At 39.4% G+C, this 24,177-nt stretch overlaps 1 protein-coding gene across 2 annotated transcripts; it reads left to right on the top strand.

Moving 5' to 3' along the window:
• Positions 1-1,763: 1,763 nt before the first annotated feature.
• On the top strand, positions 1,764-4,553 carry LOC122642944 (transcription factor bHLH35-like). Of its 2 annotated transcripts, none has more exons than XM_043836561.1 (4): positions 1,764-1,963; positions 2,140-2,355; positions 3,276-3,458; positions 4,425-4,553. In XM_043836561.1, exons 1-4 carry the CDS (start codon positions 1,802-1,804, stop codon positions 4,521-4,523), a joined length of 660 nt encoding a protein of 219 aa, XP_043692496.1. In that variant the 5' UTR covers positions 1,764-1,801; the 3' UTR covers positions 4,524-4,553. The 2 variants fall into 2 exon arrangements, with proteins under 2 accessions (XP_043692496.1, XP_043692497.1); XM_043836562.1 differs by having other exon boundaries at positions 3,276-3,449.
• Positions 4,554-24,177: the final 19,624 nt, after the last annotated feature.

Consider the following 24,177-nt stretch of genomic DNA (forward strand, 5'->3'; position numbering starts at 1 on the left):
CTACTCCCTCCCATTATTTTCTCTGGCTGAGGTGGCTGCAGATTGACACAAAGATTCAAAGAATAAAGGTGGCAATTGTGCAATTAAAAGTGATTTACATAATCTACCCTTTCACCTCAACTCATCAAAATGATTTAAGAGGGACAACAACAAGATAGTGAAGTGAATTACTTCACTCTCTATAGTGACGTATAGAAGGACCCTAAATTAGTATATATATAATATGAAATATATTATATTATGTTATATTCTTATATATATATATATATATATATATATATATGCGCCAATAATATGGTATTGTACCGATATTTGGTAATTCGGTATGGTATCTGTATGTACCACTATTATCAACCTCTATACCGATACCATACCGTACTGAGTACTATACCATTTTTTCATATTGATACCTCACCGAATTGTATTTGGTATGATACGGTTTGAGCAATTCGGTATGGTATCGGTTCGGTAAATGGTTTCAGTACCAAATTGACACCATGATTCTAAGTATTGGTATCATATCGTTGGGCGATACGTACCAATTTTGCTAGTCACCGATACCAATATCGTATCGGTAGCACGGTACGAACAATGGGTAAAATAGTCAGAAAACTCATTTTTTTAAGAAATTCAAGGGTATTGTCGATACCCATTCCGATGCCATGCATTAAAACCACGATTGACACCCTTAGGGGGAGGGAGATCTTTTCGAGGGGTTGGGGAGAGAGACGGATTGAGCTCCCATCGTCCAGTGCACATCGTCCGACTGGGGAGGCCTCGATCCACATGCCACTACACCGAAATGTGTGCGTTGATGTAGATCAAAGCCCCCCAACCGCACGATGTGCGTTGGAGAGGAGCCGGATCCGAGATCACGAGACAGACCCTACAGAGTACAGACTGGGCAGCCTGGCAGGGCCCAGCCTTCCCACCTCCAACAGGCAACAAAAAAAAATTAATAATAAAAATAAATAAAATAAAATAAAATTTTCAAAAGCCGACAACAATTTATAATACCCTCATCTAAATATTCAGATACCATACTTATTGCACGACATTTTATATCGACAATTCCGATTAAATAATTTCTACCAAAAATTCCGATTAAATAGAGTCCTAGTACGAGTGTACGACTCATCTAAAGAATGGTGATCTTCCAGATGTCCCACCAATCTAAGTACTATAAAGTGGTTTAATTGCCATGTATTTATTATTGACAAGAATGGAAAGTGTGATTCAAAATGGGTATGGGGAAATGGGGATGCTTTATATATATACCTTATTTTATCATGTAAAATTGTGTCTGGCGGTGATTGGTAACTCATAAATAGAAAATAAATAAATAAATAAACAATTGGTCGGATTTCAAAATCCATCACGCCTTCCAAGATTTTCCCTAACGTTGTTATGAATTACGGTTCAGATCCAATAAAACTTGGTAATTTTCTTCGGAATGGCTAGGTATGGATGGTTTCGAGTCTGAGCGAGATCTTATCTTTGGGACCTATCACTGTGTCAGCTTCTCTTTTCAGTTTAGTCTTTGGGGACTGTAAGAAATAGTGAGCTAGCTATGGCTATGGGTGGGTGTTTCGCCGGAATGGAAGAGCTGGAGGCCTTCTTGATGCAAGATGAAGATCCACCACTCAACTTTCACCCGGCGAATACAGATTCCGGCGACGGTAACTCAAGATTAAGCTTTGAATGGGATCTCCAGTCTCTGAAGGTCCAAGGATTTGATGAGCAACAAGAAGTTTCAGAAGGAGATCAACTTGGGTTTGTGGAGCAGCAACAACAAGAAGACATGGAAGAACTGGAGGAAGATGAAGAAGAACTAGAAAGTGGTGGTGATAAGAAGAAAACTAAAGGGAATAGAAGTAGGAATCTAGTATTTGAAAGGAACAGGAGGAAGCGTTTGAATCAACACCTGATGACATTGAGGTCTCTTGTCCCTAACATAACAAGGGTAAGTAAGAGTTATTATTATTGTGAGCACTTGAATATTTATGGATTTTGATTATTGTTTCTTCACAATCTGATTAAGCTGCGTTTGGTATGCATTCTTGGAATGCATTCTAGGTCCATTTCTTTTTCGTCTTCTAAATTTCTAACAGTACTAGTGTATCTACTTTGTGATGGTAGATGGATAAACAATCGATTCTAGTAGATGCACAAGCTTATCTCCAGAACGTATTGCAAGAGACAGAAAAAGAGTTGGAGAAAACCAGCTTATCCTCATCCTCCACTGCCTCTTCTTGGGAGGAGTCTTCTATTACCCTTGAGGATGATGAAACTCCACCAATGGAAGCATTTACAAAGGGATATGATCGTCACGCATCTCTGCCGACTATTTCCAAGGTTGATATATCCACATTCATTTCATCTTCATTCTTTTAAGTATCATATATAGTTAATGTTGGGGGCATCATGTCTTGTATTCTGTTGCTAGCATAAGTAGGCTGATTCCAAAGCGATGTAGGGCTCGAAGCTTGGAGGACTCGAAGCTTGGAGGAATCGACCCACCTTGCATGTTAAATTTTGTGACTGGGGCCTCAAAAAGTAGTGGGTCCATGAAGGGGTTTGTGTGATGGTAGGTCTGGAGGAAATTGTTTTTAGGGCTATATGGGTATTTTGATAAGTTACCAATATAGGATTCTACTATATATTTGTTGCAGAGGATCGGGCTCTCCTCCAGCCGTGTCGGGAGCTAGAGGGTCCAGCTCAACAAAAACAGAGGGGTATGGTCATTTCACAGGGGATCCACTTGGGTCCCACCTGTGCAATGACCAAAACTCCCCTTGTTTTGTTGAGCTGGACCCTCCAGCTGCTGCCATGGCTGGAGGAGAGCCAAATTGTGTTGTAGAGGGTTCTTTCTCTATAATCAATCTGAGAGAGGTGTGAAGATGATGGAATGTAACCCTATTCTCCAATGATAGAGAAATAGATTTCATCTCACCATGGACGTATGCAATCTTGTCAAATTATTTGTGATTGTTTGTTTACAAATTCCATTTTTTTCTGTATTGTTTTAGGTTCTTGTTTTCGAGAATGGATCATCTACACGTACCAACAGGTGAACGTACATGTGAGAGCCAACCACCTGTCCTATTTTTGCCATTTACAAGGGGAGGAGGGGTTTGTGAAAACAAAATTAAAATGTGATTGACTCTCACATGTATGTTTACCTGTTGGTACGTGCAGAGGAACCGAACTCTTGTTTTCTACAGTTAAATTATATTTTCAATTTAACTCTTTCGTTTTAATAAAAACATATACAGATTGAAGCATATGTATTGGACAAGGATCGATTCTTATTGAAGATTTGTTGCAACAAGGCAATGGGAGCTGTGGGTCTAGTACAAGGGGCAATAGAAATGCTGGGCTTGCAAATTACATGTTCTTCAATTGATGAACTTGATCATGCCAACATGTGGATTACTACTTTCCTTCATGTATGTATGGTAAATTGTTTCTGAGTTTCTGCAACCCAATTTGTATATGTTGGGCTAATGTTCTCTGTGCCGCAGCGCAGCTTGCGCCCACACACATGGGCCTGCCATTCAGGGGGCTGGGTGGTTATTTCATCCACCCCCATGTGTCTGGGTGCAGCCTGCGCCCCCGATTCAGAGAACATTTGGCCTTATTCTTTATTTACTTTCATCATCCTTTGGCTGGTCTAGTTACAAGAGAATAGAGGAAAGAGAAGTAAACTTAAAAGGGTTTTTAAACCATTGCATAACAATGATTCTTTAACTAATGCTTGCGGTATATTGTAAGCTAGCATCATATGTGTCTATTTCTCTCTCTTCCTCCCTTTAGGGATAAGGGAGTCATTCCAAAGAGGGAAGAGAGAGATAGACAAGACAAATAGGTGCTAGCTTACGGTATACCTCTAGCATACCCATCCCTCTCCCATATTTGAAATTTTGTTATTAAATTTCAGGGAAAGAGAATACTACTTGGGTGCATGCGAAGCACTGCCCCAAGGATTGAGCTCCTCTCCAGGGAGCCCAGCACGCCCAGGGAGCATCCAGCCGTTGGATTGTGCAGCACACATCCCTAGGCATGCATCGAGATGTGTGCGGCATAGCCCAACCCTTAGATGCCCCCGAGGCACTCCCTGGGCGTTGAGCTCCCTGGAGAGGGGCCGGATCCCTACCCCTACGCCCAAGCACATGGGCAGGCAAAATGTACGCTGTGTTCCCAAAAAAATCCGCCTTTCCATGGGGATGTGGCGATCATTTTCCTTGCCCCTGTGTCTAGACGCAGGGACAGCGTACTACACTGGCCGAGTTAGTTTTCTTTCTCCCTAAATTTTATTACATTTTGCAACAAAATCATGTAAGCATTAAATGCTATGTTTTTAGGACTGATCATCTCCTCAAAGAATTTATTAATTAAAATCTCTTCGAATCTTTTTTTCTCAGGTTAAGAAAAAGGAGGGTGTGACCCAAGAAAAGCTATTGCACCAGGTGAGAAAAAATGCTGGAAAGTTGGGTCTTGTGCTTCCTCATGACGATTCCTAGTACATTTGAAGCAAAGTATAAATTTCATAATGCTTAATTTTTGCTTCCCCTTGATTCCTAACGGCAACTCTTGAAGTACTCTAACAAAGTATGAAATCTTGTGTTCCAATATCAACGGTGTACTATTATTTTAACAGAGTTGATCCATCAAACTATCTTATATTTTGTAACCATTTTTTTTTTGGTAGAATATTTTGTAACCATTAATGATCATTAATTCATGAAGTAATTGGCCGGTTGACTTTTTGGAGACAGGCATATGGTTGATTTACTAGTCATCAATACTATCATTATTTCTCCAAAAACAATAAATAAATATTATCATTATTAACAGGGTTTTTGACAAATGCCCCCTTAAAAATGCCCATTTGTCCAAATGCCCTTTACAATCTTTCTAATTTCAAATTCCCCCTTATTTTCAAAACTTTATAGCACTTTGGTCCCTGCTATTAATTTGAAACATTAAATGTTAGTTTCAGAGTATCTAATGACCAAAATACCCTTCTGATAAAAACCTACCAAAATTTAAAAATAAAATGACCAAATTGCCCTCATCTTCTCCAAATGGTTTAGGGTTTGAAACTGAAAATCAAACCCTAAACCATTTGGGGAAGATGGACCCTAAAATCAAACCTCCAAAATTGAAGTTGTAGTGAAGGAAGAGCTGTCGTTAGTCGATAAAGAAGAAAAACGAAAAGCAAAGTTACTTGACGACATGGGGATCCCTGGAGAACCTCGTGCTCTGTAGAGTTTTCCGAATGATCCTTCTCCAATCTTTTTTAGCTTCTAGAATGTATGCATGGCACACTTCTGATTTTCTCAAAACACCTTTCCCATTCTCAGTATCGGTGTGTTCTATGGCTTGTGGATTTGAGTTGCCTCTAGTGTTGCAGAAGATAGTGGAGTTGGGAGAGAGGAAGGACAAGAGTTAATGGTAGAGAGAGTGTGTTAAAAACGCTCATGATAAAAACATAATTTTTTGGGTTTTTTACAAATGCCCCCTGAAAAATGCCCATTTGTTTAAATGCCTCTTTACAACTTTTTTAATTGCAAATTTCATCTTACTTTCAAAATTTTATAGCACTTTGGTCCCTATCGTTAATTTGGGAATTTAGATGTTAGTTTTAAGGAATCTAATGACCAAAATACCCCTCTGATAAAAAGCCATCAAGATTAAAGAATAAAATAATCAAATTACCCTCATCTTCCCCAAATCGTTTAGGATTTAAAACTGAAAATTTTTTCCCCAAATCGGTTAGGGTTTGAACCCATCTGGAAAACAAGATCACAAGTTGTCCGAAAATGTCCGAAATTGAACACCTTGAGGACTATGAATCCTTACAAGAATTAGAGATTGCAGATTGTGAGAAGTTAACTGAAATTCCAGACCTTAGCAGATTGGAGTCCCTGCGAAAATTGAAAATAGCAAGATGCCTACTCATTCGAACATTACCAGATCTGTCAAACAAGTTGAGTAATCTAAAGATTGAAGGCTGCAAGAATCTAAGAGAGATTCCTGGTTTTGACAGATTGGAATTCTTAGAGGAATCGTATATTGGTGGGTGTAAGTCCCTGGAAACATTACCTAATCAACCAAAAAACTTTAAGCATTTACAGATTGAAGGCTGCAAGAATCTAACTAAGATTCATGGTTTTTAGTTTTTACAGATTGGAAATCTTAGATTAGTGTTTGCTTACTGGTTACTATGATTCCTTTCGAAGATTACCTGATCTGTCTTACTTACAAAACTTGACGGGTCTATGTATAAAGAATAATAATCTATCCAAATTCATGGTATTAACAGATTGGGATTCTTAGAGGAATTGGCAATTACTTTTTGAGACTCCTTGGAAAAATTACCTGATCTGTCAAACTTAAAAAACTTGAAGCGTCTACAGGTTTCACATTTCGAGAATCTAACTGAGATTCATTGTATTGACAGATTGGAATTCTTAGAGGAATTGGATTTTAGTATGTGTTTTTTTTCTTTCTTTTTGGTAGAAGGATTTTAGTATGTGTGACTCCTTCAAAAACTTGAAGGTCCTATGGATTCCTTACTGCGACAATCTAACAGATATTCATGGCATTGTCAGATTGCAACTGAATTTTTTTCCCCCAAACCCACCCTTTGCTTTTGGAATCCTCCCTACCAGATCGACCTAATGCTAACTCTAGGTCAACATCACTACTGCTTCCCGCTTTTGAGGGGAAACAACAGCAATATCTTCCATCTCTAATGGAAACAACACCAAACAGGATCCTTCAAAACCAATATTTTCCTTGCTTGCATCGAAGGAATCAAGCCATGGCCCTCCATTGTGTAATAAAACCACATCACAATCTTTCATCTTCACCGCCCCTTCTTCATGTTCTAGCTTTCCAGATGGATTCAAACCTTAATCGATTTGGGGAAAAAAATTTCAGTTTCAAACCCTAAATGATTTTGGGAAGATGAAGGCAATTTGGTAATTTTATTATTTAATTTTGATGGCTTTTTATCAGAGGGGCATTTTGGTCATTAGATTCCTTAAAACTAACATCTAATGTCCCAAATTAACGTCAGGGACCAAAGTGCTACAAAGTTTTGAAAGTAAGGAGGAATTTGAAATTAGAAAAGTTGGAAGGGGCATTTGGACAAATGGGCATTTTTAGGGGGGCATCTGTAAAAAACCCTAAATTTTTTGAGGAGCAGAAAGACAGACTAACCTATCATTCTTGTCAGTGTTTACCAAACGCAGCCCAAGAGACTCCGTGGACACAAGGCTGCCACAGAAGTGATTATGGACAATTCACTTACATCATAAGCATGAAACTAAAATCTAGGTTGAAACTGATTAAAATCTCTGAGATGTCTCGGTTTCGAGCTTGGCCAAAACCAAACCCATGTTTCAACGCTGAGCTTCAACCCAAGAATTCCCCAGGTTGGAAACCCATTGTCAAAACCTCAATACAAGATCTGTCACACCTCTATTTCGTGTCAGAAACCCATTATCAATTTTGGAGGTTTGATTTTAAGGTTCATCTTCCCCAAATGGTTTAGGGTTTGATTTTCAGTTTCAAACCCTAAACCATTTGGAGAAGATGAGGGAATTTTGGTCATTTTATTTTTAAATTTTGGTGGGTTTTTATCAGAAGGGCATTTTGATCATTAGATACCCTGAAACTAACATCTAACGTTCCAAATTAACGGTAGGGACCAAAGTGCTACAAAGTTTTGAAAGTAAGGGGAGTTTGTAATTAGAAAAATTGTAGGAGGGCATTTTCAAGGGGGCATTTGTCAAAAACCCTTATTAATAACATTTTCTTAATTAATTGGTATTAAATGATTTTTATGTTTGTGTTTACTAGCTTGTTCATAAGCCTATCCCAAAATCCAAACCCGTGGGGGGGTTGTTTCTAGTAATAATATTTCGAAAGGTTGTAACAACCAAACAACCATAAAGAAATTAAAAGCCTTAGATACATACGAAAAATTAAGATATCAAAAGTAAAAGAAACTTTAAAGAAGATTAAAATAGGTGAAACAATAGGTTTAGATGGTATTCCAGTAGAGGTGTGGAAGAACTTAAGAATTATTGGAATAATTTGACTAAATAAGTTGCTTAATAAGACTATGAAAAGAAAAAAAAATGTCAGATGAATGGAGGAGAAGCATTGTGATTCCGATTTTAAAAAATCAAGGTGATATTTAAAGTTGTAATAACTATAGAGGAATAAAACTTATGAGCCATATTATGAAATTATGAAATTAAAGAAAAGAGCAATTGAAATCGGCTTGAGACAAAAAAAACTAATATTTTGGATAACCAATTTTGTATAATGGTGTAATGATTAATGTAAAAACTATAGGGGGCAAGGCAGTTAAATTCCCAATTATAGTTTGAATATTCAAGGAACAAGTTTAAGCCTATATTTAATTGTATACGCTAATCATAAACAAGTTAATTGGAGACATTCATCAAGAACATATCTCATGGTGTATGCTTTTTGCAGATGATATTGTTTTGGTGGATGAAACAAAAGCGAACATAATTGCAGAATTGAAATTATGGAATCAACCGTGGAATAAAAAAGTCTTAAGATAAGTAAAACAACAACATAATTTATAGTTGTAACTATAGTAACAATAAGCCTAAAATTGAGATGGTGAAAACTAAAGATAGAAAGGTGCCGCAAAGTGAAAATTGAAGGTATCTAGACTCAATCATAAATAAAGATGGAGAAATAAGGGATGATGTTGCACAAAGAAATAGAATAGGGTAGGTGAAATGGAGAGTTGGATGCGGAGTGCTGTGTGATCGACGTATTCCTTTAAAACTCAAAGAAAAATTTTATTGAATAATTATATGACCAACAATAATGTATGGAGCTAAATGTTGGGAAATAAAGAAATAACATATGGCTTAAAGGTCGCAGGACGTGTGTGCTGTTAGGTTGGGAATGAGTTTTTGAAATCTGACCTTCCATTTAAAAGGGTTAATGTTGACCCGTCGATTATGTCTTTTTAGGTTTTATTTGTCAGTCTGACTATTGACCGGTGTATACTAGGAACTGGCTGTAATTTTATCTTTACAGTTTATTTTTTAAATGAAGACAGATCCGTAAATTTCACAGTTTAAGTTGTTTACCGGAACTGAATGATATTGCAAAATGTTATATAACGTAATAACGTGAAACGGTAGAAGAGGGTTTTACATTATTCATCCTCTTTGTGACCTCTTCATCTTCGTTTTACATTATTCATCCTCTTCACTACCTCTTGATCTTCGTTATATATTATGCACCTCCACGCACAAACATTCAACATCTCCTTTGCGTGAACATTTTCATCGTTCAATCCATTTTGACACTCTTCACCACCAACATAACAATTTAGAGAGGTTAGTTTGCGGATTTCATTTTCCTAATTTAGAATAATGAGCTTTATTCCATCAGTTTATGTTCTTGTTCAACTTGTTAGACGTTGATACAAGAACTCATCCCATTCCCAGGTATAATTTTTTAAATAAAGTGGTTGAAATGGATTAAAAATCAATTTAGCTTATATATGTTACTGCAGCAATCTGTTATGTATACTGTGATTAGTCAATTGAGTTCATTAATAATTTTTTAGCTTTTTTTTCGAATGCGTTTTTGAAATCTCACCATCCATTTTAACAGCCGGTTAATGAGTTTACAGCCTTTTTTCGAATAACATCACAATCTTTCTCTATTGTCAATATGATAGACCCTCTATTTGTTTTGTTGGCTTCAATTCAACCACTCCTGCTATTTGTCTGAGTTAGCAAAACATAGGTATTTCATTAACTGATCATATTACATTTTACCTCTTTTTTGGAGGCCAGGTCCTTCTCTATGGGTTTTTGTTGAAGTTAGATTATGGGTTTGGTTGGACGTCTTTTACCAAGTATTGTTAATACTTTTGTGTGTTTCAAAAATATAGGCATCCAGAGAAGAACAATCTTGAATAAAGGTGTACATAAATTAAATTGCTAAAATATCAGAGGTATTTGTTTACCAAAAAAAAGAAATATCAAAGGTATTTGTTATAAAATTGATGGGTATAATTTAGAGTTAGTTTTTGAATTCATATGAATTGATGTGGGTTTAGATTAACACTAGCTCTGATTTGTTTTTTATTGGAGTTTTTATCGCATGTAATATACCCCCCATGTGAACTATAGAATGTCCCAAATCCCAACTGTTGGCTTTTTGTTACATCTGAATTGTCTTCTTGTTAGAGTCTCCTAAGTAATATTAATTTCAGTAATCCTATTGTTTGTTTCGGTAACATAGCTATTTGGTGTAATTATGTATGGCTAAAAAATTAACCTACTGTTGATGACCACTATTGTTGATAATATCATACTATAAGATAAGTGTGATCTTGGGATTTTAGATTCATTATATGTTACAATGTCAAAATGCAGTGTCTACTACTGGAATAAAAAATGCCGTGTCTACACTCTTTCAAAATTTTTTGTTAACTAGCATTAAAATACTAACGGACTGGGGCTAAGTGAAGCCGAGTTTGAAAAGTAGGGGAGGTCTGAGTAATTGTCAAAATTGCATGGGAGGTTCCTTGAATTGTCAGAAAGGTATGGGGAGGTCTGAGTAATTTACTCTTTATTTTATTGTTACTAAAATATTAAAAATAATGTGCTTCAATATTGCCTATAGTGTTAAATATGGACTTAAAGTAAATGGAAGTTCAATTGGGGTTAACCAATAAGGAAAACAAATCCTTAATTGTTGGTTAACAATTTCTTGTGGCATTATAACATTAGGATGTTGGCTAGCTAGCTACTTGACTTTCATAGTCATGTTAGCAGTAGAATGTTGTTCTTTAGATTTATTCTCTGCTTTTAGTTCAAGAGTCTATCAATTCTCATAAGACTATCCATGGCTTGCAAAGATAGATTCTCTATCCGGAAAACCCATGTCTTGGCTGTTAGCAACAATAATTCAGCACGTTTTGGTTGTTGGATCAACTGCTTCAGCAATACTTTTGGGTTTTGATTTTGTTCAGTTACAATTTTTCTTTTTAGTTGATGGCTTTTTACTGATTTCCTCTGTATCTTCACAAAATGTCGTCTTTCCTCCATCATTGTTGTTTTCACTAATATTTGCCTCTGTTTTCAGAAATCTTTACTTATCTTTTAATTTCAGAAATATAAATCTTTTCCCTCAAAATATTTTATTGAAATTTCCTTCTTAACTGTGTAAAATATTCATTTTTTTTTCTTCAGAGCAAGAAGAATTTAGGTCCTTCTCTCTCTCTCTCTCTCTCTCTCTCAAACACACATACATACATTCTTGTCCACAGGTGCAAGTCTACTGGTCAAAAAAGAAAAGAAAAAGATAACCTTATCACATGATGGAATACTATGGGATTCGATCCCAGGCCATATCTCACTTGTTTTACACTTATGGAATGGTTTGTTAGGGTAGCCTACAGTGGTTGCAGGACAGTATGCGTGCATGGGACCCAAGGTTATACGTTGCGACGATTGTGAGTGGATTGAACATTCGAACTATTTTTGGCATGTTTCGCATTAGGCATCCATATAAGATGTGCATGTTATTGATGTATGAATTGGATGCACGTTATGTTACCTCACATCTTCTATTACTATGATTGATACAAAGTACGGTGAAAGATAATCATGAATAAATAATGCTACATGTGGGAATAGAATGTTCTTAGTATATTATATTATACATATGAAAATCTTTATAATGTGAAATTGATGAATTGGATTCGAGTGGTGACCGGTCAATCGTACTTTGGTATCACGTCTGCCGTATTGATACTTGGTGTGGATGTAAGCTAGAGAGATGAGAGGATAGTTGGCCTCCGGTTGAGGCACTACGGACTCAATCTCTAGACTACACCCACACACATGTGACTATATATATATGCATTGCAATAGTTGTTTGCTGGTTAGGATATAATTTACCCAGTACTACGACCCTTCCGACAGGGTTTAGGTGCCGGGTAAACCCATGGGTCGCAACCATATTTAGGGGTAGTCCACCGAGAAGTCATCGATTCTAGTTCGAGCTAGACACCAGGACGGGATTTATTTCAGGGGTTTGCAGACAACTCGGTGAGTGGGTTCGGTCTCACAAGTTTCTATCATAGCATGGGGTTAACATGGTCGGAATACCATCCATTTATGGTACCGTTAATGCCATCCATTTTATGGTACCATTGCCGACGATGCTACCTGTGTTATTGTAGTACTTGACCCAACTTAGAATCTCGTTGTTAGGGGGAAAATGAACAAATACATTCATGCATCATATATGATGTGCATACTTTAGCATGCATTGATGATGTATCTATTATTGTATGATTGTGTTTGGTTTGATCGCTCGCTGGGCTTGTATAAGCTCATCCCTCGGGAATCTTTTTTTTTTAAGATATGGATATAGGGATGGTGGATCTAGCAGAGATTAACCTGGCGTATCTTGGTGGCGAGGACTACGAAGCTTGGGGAGACCAGCCAGAGATGGTGCCGGCTTCTGAGTATCTTTGTGGAGATTGTGCTCATGAAGCACCGTAGCTCGGGCTAGGGGCCCAATGATTGGAACATGATTTTATCTTTGACTGATGGATTTTGAGGATGAATGTAATTATTAACTCTTGGTACTGTTTTATCTTCCTTTATACTCGATATACAGTATTTAGTATATGTTGATAACTGGACCGAGTTGGATAAAATGTTAAGTATACAAATACAATATCATCTAGAACTCCTAATTATTTGGATCCATTAATCTTATATATTTCTGCTTTTGACTCTGATTTTGTTCTCATTCCTCGAGTGAGAATGTTGGGTAGTGTGCATGATACAGTAAAGTGTCAATCCTCTTGTTGGTGGTAGAATACAGAGGTATTCCTGTCACATTACCCTAATCAAGGGATGGGGGCATGACACAAAGAATAATCCCCAATTACTTACAAATTTATCAGATTAGACTCCCTTACTACATGATCTATTACTATTACTTCTGCTGCTTTGATTCATAATATTTTATGGTGTACTGTGACGATAAGGGTACTACATCTGAGATAAGGTGAGTGGGTGTGGTTTGAACTTCTTTTGGTGTGTTTATCATTAGCTAAGCTTGTATTAACATTCATGCATGTCCAAATATAAGTTGTATGGAATAATGTTTGCTTTATATTTATAACCTAATGATGTATGATTTTTCTTATTGTATTATGTTGAGATTATGTATTGCGAGATAAGTGGAATTCGGTGTGGCCGAGGAGGTTCCGGTACCGAGATTGCCATATTGGTATACATTCATATCACATCATGTATATAAATGCTAGGATTGGAAATGGGTTGCGGTGTGGGCGAGGTTGTTCCGGTACCATATTCGCCATACGAACTGTTGTATTAGAACTTACATGGTAGGATTGGAAATGGGTTACGGTGTGGCCGAGGATGTTTCGGTACCATATATGCCATACTATATAGTATGTATATGTGTATGTTAAAGGAGATGGGAGGACAATGTGGCCGATGGATGATTCCGATATTGAGGCCACGACCTCTTTACCTATATGTACATATGCACTGCATATTGTACATATAGATGGATATTGGTTAGGATAACTAACCTGGTTACTACAACCCTAACCAACAAAGGTTTACGTGTTAGTTGGCCCTTTGTGGTAGGTCAGATGTTGATTTTCCTGAATGCCACTTTCACAGTACGATGTGATTATTGTTGGAGGCAGTTCCGAATCGAGTGCCTGAGAATGATACAGGACCAGCGGGCTTTATTTGGAGTTTACTGAGTGACCTAAGGTCGCATTCGAGGACCGACAAGCTCCCTTCGCAGCTAGGGTTATAATCGTTGGGCGACCCAAGGTCGCATTCGGGGACTAAGGATACAATCTAATGTGTTGTAGTAGAACATAAACCATGACTTAGTCGTATTGTGCAGGATAATTAAAAGAATTGAATTCATGCACTGCATCATTATGATTGTGTATGCTTGTATATCCTCATCCCTAATTGACCTTAGTGAAGCTCACCCCTCGTGTACACACTCTTTTAGTTGTGAATGCAAGTGTTGTGGTGGCAATAGGTGCGGATTTTACTCTGTGCTGATGCTAACGAGTTGGATCGATACAACCTAGAGTTTGTGGAACATGACTAGGGTCGTACTGATGGTTACTGAACCCATGGCGGTCAGTGGTCCTGAAATATGTTGTTCCTACCCTCCTTTATTACTTTACAGTTACAAGATTGTAAATAAATGATATATAATTGTATAAATATATACATATATATAAATTTTGAATATTGTGCTTGACAAAGAATAATCCCCAATTGCATACAAATTTATCATATTAGACTCCCTTACTACATGATCTATTACTATTACTTCTGCTGCTTTGATTCATAATATTTTATGGTGTACTGTAACAAGGGTACTGCATCTGACATCCTAGCAGTCAGTGTGGGATGACAGTTGGCATCTTAGTCATACTAAGTGGCTCTTTTAGGAGTGGGGTGTGACAAAAATGGTCAAGACACGAGTTCGGTAAGGCTCCGCATAAAAAACCAAGGTGAAAATGCCCACCTCTCCCCTATTTATAGATGGATGGCTCTAAGCGATCCATGGGCCCTTGGAAGGTTCCACGGACCCGTGGGATGGTCTATCCCATCCCAAGCCATTTTTTATGTTTTTTTTCCCGTTTAGGCCCCAATTGTCCTGTAAAGCTCGTTTTTGCTCCAAATTATGTCATTTTCGATCATTTTTTGAACATTTGTGAAGTAACATGGTTTTACGCGATGGTCAATGGTTTTGTCCTTGTTTCAATTATCTTTGGTCATATTCTGAGTTATAGTGTTTGTATTGACCTTTTCTCGGATTTGTTTTGTTGATCTAAGCAATCATCATAATCATGTACCAATGTATTGGTTTTCCGTTAGATCATGATTATTTCAACTATTTCCAGGGTTTTCATGTCTATTTTTTACCATCCGTCGAATCAATTCAGTCCTTCCAGCGATTATCGTAACACTGCATTGCTTTGCACTTTTTTGAGGCATTACATGCTTTCGCATCCAATCCGACTCATCTCAAGGATGGATCCGATAAAGTACTTGTTTGAAAAGCCAGTGCTGACTGGGAGGATGGCCAGATGGCTGTTGCTATTATCGAAATTTAACATAACATATGTCAACCACAAGTCTGTGAAGGGGCGAGCAATCTTCGACCATCTAGTCGCACATCCGGTGGAGTCGGATTCATGACCAATAGAAGATCTTTTCCCAGATGAGGACTTAGCATGCATAGAAGAAGAAGAGTACAAAGCATGTGTGATTGGCCTCGAGGCTGCCATCGCATTGGGAATCAAGAAGCTAAAATTTTATGGGGATTCATCAATCGTAATCTATCAAACTCAAGGAAGATAGAAAATGAAAGATGAAAAGCTGAAACCCTATCAAGAACTCTTAGAGGAGATGATCAAGAATTTTGAGGAGATTACATTTGAATATTTGCCAAGAGTCCACAACAGATTTGCAGACGCCTTGGCCACCCTCGCCTCGATGGTTGAATGCAGCTCAGACACCTAGATCCGACTGTTTCTGGTGGACAAGAGATGTGAGATGGTATATAGAGAATCAGTGAATGTCTTGATAGGTGATGGGAAAGTATGGTTTACACCCATCATTGATTTCATTAGAGAAAGGAGGTATCCTGAACATTTCACTATGGGTGGAAAGAAGCAGCTACGAAAATATGCCACGCAATTCATGCTCCAAGGAGACTTGTTGTACAAAAGATCCTATGATGGCATACAACTGCTCTGCGTAGATGAAGAACAAGCTCAAAAAATCATGAAGGAAATCCATCAGAGAATCTGCGGACCGCATATGAATGCCAGAATGCTCGCCAAGAAGATCCTGAGACTGGGGTATTATTGGGCAACCATGGAAGAAGATTGTGCCACATTCATGAAAAGATGTCACAAGTGCCAGATATTTGCCAACATTATCCATATTCCTCCCATGGAACTCCATTCATTGAATGCTCCCTGGCCATTCTCCACGTGGGGCATCGACATCATAGGGAAGGTGACACCGAAAGCGTCCAACGAACATAAATTCATCCTCATCGCCATAGATTATTTCACCAAATGGGTGGTAGCACAGTCTTATGCCATCTTTACGGCTGCGAAAGTAGCGAAGTTCATCAAGGAACATATCATATGCAGATACGGAGTGCCACACGCCCTCATATCTGATTAGGGAGCACATTTCTTGGGAAAAATGGATAAGTTTTGTGCCAAGTTTGGTATCAAGAGGCACCGATCTACGACTTACAGACCACAGACTAACGGAGCGGTGGAAGCAGCCAACAAAAATGTCAAAGTCATATTGCAAAAAATGGTTGATACTCATAGAGATTGGGCAGACAAGCTCCCATATGCATTATGGGCTTATCGGGCATCCATTCGAACCTCTACTGGGACAACTCTGTTTTCATTGGTCTATGGAATGGAGGCAGTATTATCTATGGAAATCAAAGTACCATCCCTCAGAGTATTGATGGATTGAAAATCACCAGAAGGAGAATGGATGCAAGAAAGGCATGATGAGCTCAACCTGCTAGATGAGAAAAGGATGAAAGCTATGGATCACCTTAAGAAGTACCAACTCAGAATGGTGAGAGCCTTCAACAAAGGAGTTCGCCTGTGGAACATCAAAGAAGGAGATTTAGTTCTTCGTGAGCAAAGGGCACCTATCCACGACCCAAGGGGCAAGTTCAGGCCGAATTGGAGCGGACCTTATCAAGTAAAGGAAATCCTAACCGGGCAAGTTGTTCGACTCGTGGATCTTGATGGAGAAGATGTCAAGGGCCTTATCAACATGGACCAACTCAAGAAATATTTTGTGTAGCCGTCAGGTCTACATGAACTACATTTGACCTGATTACTTTTTCAAAGGATACGTGGGCAACTTGGCATGCTCAAGTGCGATCACATCAACCCTTCATCAATGGCATATTCCAAAATCTGCCACCCGGAAATTTACATCACCCATCAAAAGAAAAATCCCACCGTCCAACAAAAATCTGCCATCCGACATCTGCTCGTGTGTTACTTGTGGGAGCTGACTATTCCTTGAGTCCAAAAAAAAAGATAAAGGAAGAGATCTTTTCCAGTTTACTAAGGGGTTCTTTGATTGGGTACACGCAATATGCATCCCCCAAAGAAGGCAACTCTCGACGAGACTTTATGCAAATGGACCGTAGGCATGAGCTTACACGATCCAACCGCTTTGGAAGATGTACATCTACTGATCCTTGGAGGGATTATGTATGTGGAGATCCATCATCACATGCTTCGGCAAGTATACCAATCTTGAGATCCAGAACTGCACATTTTTAGATTTGGATATGTGAAGATAACCCCCACAATTGAAGAATTTTGAGCTTGCATGCTCTCACCGCCGCCAGGAAGACTTTTCCGTCCCCCTCTACTCAACAGCTATGAAGAAGTGCTGCAAGATTTCATTGGATGGCCCAAGAAGGAGGTCAAGAAGGCCATGGAATATGGCAGAGTTGACATTATAAAAATAGCAAGAATCTTTTTCAAGAAGGAAAGTATCGGAAAGACTTGACAAGAGAACAACAGGAAAGCATATTTGTTTTGCATGATTGGGAGATACTTGCTATGCACCTCGAGGAAAGGTGTTCTCCCTGTAGTGGCCGACATTGTTCAACAGCTTCTCGAAGGATGTGATATCATCCCTACAGTGCTAGCTAAGACATTTAAAGGTCTGGACGACATGAGTGCTTCCCAAAGTTATGGCATAGATTATTGAGCAAGATCCCCTGTAATTTTACAAATGTGGCTGCTGGAAAGGCTACGATTGGTCCAACCAATACCTGACACCACGCTGCACCTGAAGCATTTTAGAATCTGAAGAGAAACAATAGAGTTTCATGCGATCAAGGATTGGAAGAAATACTTGGAAGAAAGAATGGACGAAAAGATTCAGTGGAACTGCCATTAGTGGGATACAGAAGCCCCAGTCTTCAAAATTCAGGATTATGATTATGTGTGGTTGATGGGTTTGACTCATACCACCTTCTACCCGCCTCATCTCATATCTAAGCGATGTCATTTGGCCCCAAAAGAAGCTATGGCAAAAGTTCGACCACCAGAAGAGTTAACGCCGAAGATCGTGATTCTACCTGACAAATTATGGATGAAACATGTAATTGAGGGGTGACCTTATTGGACTATGTTTCATTTCCATCAATCTTTTTTTCGCTGTTATACCCTCCTTTTCGTTGCCCTACCATTCCCATGCATGTAACCTTTAACCATTAGGGGTTAAATGAAAGACGATTGGGATTGTGCCTTGCAAAGAAAAAGTGATTGTTTCAAGATAATTAACCTACTCTGTACACAACATAAAAAAAAAATAAAATACAGTGTACAACATCCAAACAACGTCTAAAAAAATCCCAACAACACTCTGAGAATCCATACAAAAAGAGAATATGTTCAATAACTGGGAGGGGGAAGACTAACTCTCACCGCCAAAGGATCCGACCTCGCTATCGGCCGCAGGGATGTGCTCAATGCCACCTTCATCATCATCATCATCATCATCCTCATCAGTATCACCATGCACCGAGGATGGAAATCAAAAAAGTCCTACGCACATGAGGTCCCTCTGAAGGCACCTGTTCTCCTCAGCATACCGCCGCTTTGCCTCAGAACTCCGTCGATAATGACTCTCGAAGTGGTCCCAAGATTCCCTCATCTCGTGGAGCTGATCGCTTTGAAAGAAAAAAGGATTGAGATTACTTCAAGAAAGGGGAAGAGATTCCAAAATAAGGGAAAGCATCAAAAGATGCAGAAGAGGAATTACTCACCAACCGCTGTGTTACGCTCGTGCCTGGACCCTGACCCGAACTCCGAACGTAGGTCCGAAACCCGATGGATTCTGGTCTTACCCACTAGCAACAGGTGGTGCACCGATCCGATGATAATTTTTGAAGGAGAATCTCTGATGATGTCATACCTATCGATCCGGAGGCAACTACCAAACCTGTGTTGCTGTTCCATACACCAGATGATGAGTAACCTAAGGTATAACCCCTGCTTTAGGCATGGCACAGGCCTCCGTGGGGCCCGAATGCAAAAACAGCTGGGTTTTACCTACTGGTCCATCCCTACTGGTCTATTGGATCAACTAGTTGGATCGACCAGTACTACTGTACTGCTCAAAATCCATCTCAGATGCGTGGGGCCCATTATGTCACACCCCGGGTCACCTCTCCGTACTCAGAATGACCCGTGGAAATTTTTCCATAACATTGTGATCGTGTGGGGCCCACTTTGAAGCCATTTGCATAGGAGATTTGGTTTTAAGAATGTGTTTTTCGTAAAACACATTTGGCAAATAGGCCTTAGTGGCTGGGCCTATATAAACCAGCCTTCAGCCCAAAAGACCTCTCCTATTCATTTTGTTGGAAAGAAGGAAGGGAGAAAGAGAAGGAGAAAGAGAAGGAGAAAGAGAAAGAAGAAGAAGAAGAAGGAGAGCTTGGAGGTGTTCAAACCTTCTTTGAGCTTTTGATTCCTTGAGGTAAATCCTTCCCTTGCTTATTTTCCATGGCTGTAACCATGTTGTGATCCATAAAACCTACTGTACAATCTTGCCTTCACAAATTCTGTGGTAGGAACCATGTTTCGGGTAGCCTTCTAAGCTTGAATCTATACATGCATGTGCAATCTGCTGTACCTAGCCTATCACCCACCATGTTTATGGTGTTTACATAGTATACATACTGCTTCCAGCCTTAGATGAACGATTTCCATGCTTTGGTGTGGACTTAGACCATGGAAATAAGTGTAGGCCATGCTTATTTTAGATGTATGCTTAATAATAGGGCTGTATTTCTTAAAACAGAATTGTTTTTGCACAGATTTAACCTGCTCATTTAGGATTTCTGTTGTTTTCTTGCATACAAAGCCATGTATGCTGTCCATAATAGCCAAAAGCTCCAAATCCTCATGCATGTTGATATTTGCCTTAGAATCATGTTGAATACCTTCACTATAACCTACTGGTACCTCCTGATCGTCCATGTAAACCACTGATCCAAGGATCTAAGCCAAAACAGCCTTAACTTTTAAATTTTTGAACTGTACTTGCATTGGTCCATTGCCATTGGTCCATTGGATGGACTAGTACCAATCGACCACTACAGGAAGCTAAAACCTGTGCTACCCCTAGCTTTCCCCTTGCTCCATAATGCCTCGCATGAGGCCTTGCTTGTCATCCCAGCAGAAATCCTACCTCTGTACCTGTGTTTAGAGCCAATCTGGCCTCCCGGGATAGGTCTCGGGCAACCAAACTCATATCTAGCATGGAACTATGACCCAAACCACTGTTAGAACTACCAGTGTACCATCTAAAACACCTAGTGTGAACCCCATCCGATTCTGTGTCTGAAACCCCTACTGGCCCATTGCCACTGATCCATTGGATGGACCAGTACCAATCAACCACTGTAGGATATTGAAGCCGGTGTTGTCTCAGACCTACCCCAAGGTCTGAAACACCCTTTCCTAGACCTTTGGTGTAAACCCTAGCCTAAACCTCATTAACTCATCCGTGTGCCTACACTGGGAGCTATGGGTTGATTACCATTAGTCCATTGGATAGACCAGTTCAATCAACCAGTGTTAACCATTGATGAAGAACTTGACCCTAGCCTTTGTATTTACCTATAACAGTACTTGGGCACCTTTTGGGTCTAAAACCATAAACCCCTTTTAATTTTTGGCCACAACAGCCTACTGGTCCATTGCCACTGGTCCATTGGACAGACCAGTGCCAATCGACCACTGCTGTAGTCCCATCTGTTTTGAGTCTGGCTTTGGTTTGGGATTTGAACCAAAGGTACCCCCAGACTCCATTACTCATTTAACACTCATTGACGTATTCTTTTGAATTAATAAACCTAGGCTTTGATTGTTCACCCGACGACGCATATCCAAGCACTTTCGCGGATCAACAGTTTTTAGAACCAATGGAGTATAGACAAGGTGAGTGGATATTGGATCATCCTTGCAAGTGTAACCTTGTGAACATGCCAAAGATAACAAAATTACTTTTGATTATTTATATCTGTGTTACATTATTATTTATTTGCTTTTGGACATTGAAATTTCAGATGTAATTGTGGATTGTGACTATGAGCCTGTTGATAAAATAATCAATGATTAAAATGCATGCTATGTGAACTATTTAGATTAGATTCCATAATAGACAGCTTGAAAATGAAAGGCATGGTGAGCCGTAGTATGGGCTGCTGGAGCACCGTACATTTCATACTAGAAATGAGGTTTGTGGTAGCCCGTAGAATAGGATACGATTGACACCACTCAACTCATACTTATCATGTAGATCATTGGGCTAGACGAACATACCCTTATGCTATAGCCCTTCCCAATAGGGGTGAATGTGTTGGGTGATCATGGCCTCCTGAATAGCCGAGGGTAGCATATGTCAGGTCAGGTTGTCGTGGTTAACTTGGGGTCTGCCAAGGGAGGGAGTCAATGTTCCTGATCCCAGCGTGGGTTCCACCCGCAGTGATTGAGGTGGCAACCGAAGAATGGACGAGAAGCGACTGAGGTTGTCGCCCAAGTCATTGCAAGTAGCATATACCTAGTGACTTAGTTGCGTTGTTAGGTGGACTAGAGTAATAAAATTGAACCCAGCATGTAGATTGTTGATGATGATGGTTGTACCTGCTTGTATGGTTTATTATTCATTTGCTGGGCTCGGTGGAGCTTATCCCTCATGGATTGTTTCTTTTTATATGATTTTACAGGTACCAATTCATTTGCCAAAGTGTAACAAAGCTATTGATGAAGTTGTAGAACGTCCGTACTTTGCTGCCCCGTGAAGATCTTATAGTTTTGTTGGTTACATCCTTTCGGAAGCATAATCTTTTTGTATAGTATATCTTCAAACATAAAAGAATATGTATATGATATAACATAGGTACTTGGGATCATCCTGTAATTAATATAATCTATCTTGTGGGTAGTTTCTCTTTTACCTTCCGTTGCCTCTGATATTTATTTATTATCTTTTACCTTCATTGTGAGGTTTGTGACATGTAAATATTGCTTCTGGATCCTTGGGGTTTGGCGGATGTGGTTCGACATCAGGGTCACCTGCCCGATCCTCCCAGGGGGTGGTTTGGGGTATGACAGAGTGGTATTAGAGCGAGAAGCTCTATTTACATTCACAAACTGCGGAAGTAGGATGCTGGGTGGTCTAGAGACAAGGGAATAGAAATTTTAAACAAACACACAAATAAAGAAATAGAAAAACACAGTAGGAGACTAGCTAGGTGCCAAAGCCGATAACCTCATAATTTAAAGAGCATAAACTATTACATCCAGAGAGTGTAGAAGTACTACTTCCAAACACAACATAAGAGAGGAGTACTACTAATAAGTAGAATCAAACATGAACATAAACCGAGAAATTCTAAATTTTAGAAAACATTAAGACCTAGACCTACTCTTGAGTAGAACTAAGAGCTTGAAATGATGATCAACGACCATAGATACATACGGACCCAGCTGTATTAAAATTGAACCTTGACAGCTAGGGACTTCTGTGTAATTAAGAGGGAAATAGAGTACCCTTAAACTCGTACAACCTGTATCAAAATCTTACTCCAACGTTGGTCTGGCCGAATCTAGTGCCTAAATTGGGGTATGTTGGTGCATATCTTGCTTAACACTACCTTAAGATCATCGCACCATGTATTTCAAATTTCTTGCTCCAAATCGTTCTATTCAAATATTTCGAGTACATAAATGTCGCCTCAATATATGAAATATATTGAATTTTCCTGTTGCATCCAAATAATAATAAGTCCTAAATTCCTTTCAGAAAGGAATCATGGTGCAAACTCAATCCAACAAAAATATTCCTCGTGGAGCATGTCCTCCTGTTATCCCTTCAGTAAATCTTCCCAATGAACCTGTTGCTCAGAACATAGAAGCTCCACTTGCATCTGTATCTGAGGCCCCTCTAACTCATGCACCCGCACCTCCCCCAGTTATGACTGCTAATGAGGTGTCTACCACCATGGCCAATATGATGCAGACCATCCAAAAATAGCAATAAATCCTGATGCAAATCCAGCAACAACAACAAGAGTTGCTAGCCAATACGACCACTCAGTTTGTGACCGCAATGCAACAGCAGCAGCAATAGTTCATGACGTACATGAACCCATACTTTCAAGCTACAAAGCAAGCACATGCCATACCAGGGATTCCTCCTGTATCTGACACACCACCTGTGGGTTGAGGGCGTAACACAAAATGGGTCTAGGAAGAGACCTATGAACTCACAAGAGCCTGGAGAACCTCATAAGGCTCCTAGGGAATCTATCCTGACTCTACTCCAGCATGCTCTGACGGGAGGGATGCAAACCGACCTAGCCAATCAGGATAATTCACCGCTACTCCTTGGTCGTCTGAGTCAAACATTCGATGTTATGGTTGTAATCAACTAGGACATATGGCCAGGGATTGCCTGTATCGTAGAGCCAAGTATGTGCCGTATTTGAATGTTATCTATCCGGGGCAGCCACATCAGGACAGTAGGCCAGAAATGGAACAAACTTTTCAACCTCCTCGTCCAGCACCAGGTCAAACAAGTTAAGCTTCTTCTCAATATTCCCACTCTGTGCCTCCTTCCCAATCTATCGATTCCATCCAATGTTTCAGATGCTGTCAGCTTGGTCATTTCGCAAGAGAGTGTATGCGTTGGGGAAACAACGTACCCTCAAGATTCCAATCATCTGGCTGGCCCTACCAACACCAAGATGGCCAAACTCAAGGAAAAGTGTACACGTCGACCAATAAGGAAGTAGAAGCGGATCCGGAAGTAATGACAGGTACTCTAAACCTAGCATCCATCCCTACGTATGCGCTATTTGATTCTAGTGCGTCGCACTCCTTCGTCTTTAAATATCTTTGCAAGTAGAATAAACATAACCCTAAGAAATATAGGGCACAAGTTTGCAGTGAGCACCCCAGCTAGAAGTGTAATAAGTTTAAAGGAG

This window comes from Telopea speciosissima, chromosome 10, assembly GCF_018873765.1.
Source record: "Telopea speciosissima isolate NSW1024214 ecotype Mountain lineage chromosome 10, Tspe_v1, whole genome shotgun sequence".
In the NCBI taxonomy this organism is placed as follows: Eukaryota; Viridiplantae; Streptophyta; class Magnoliopsida; order Proteales; family Proteaceae; genus Telopea; species Telopea speciosissima.

Coding starts and splice junctions, on each gene's coding strand:
- LOC122642944 (XM_043836561.1), top strand. CDS start 1,802: ATGGAAGAACTGGAGGAAGATGAAGAAGAACTAGAAAGTGGTGGTGAT. Junction 2,356..3,275: donor CTCTGCCGACTATTTCCAAG/GTTGATATATCC, acceptor AAACATATACAG/ATTGAAGCATATGTATTGGA. Junction 3,459..4,424: donor CTTTCCTTCATGTATGTATG/GTAAATTGTTTC, acceptor TTTTTTTCTCAG/GTTAAGAAAAAGGAGGGTGT.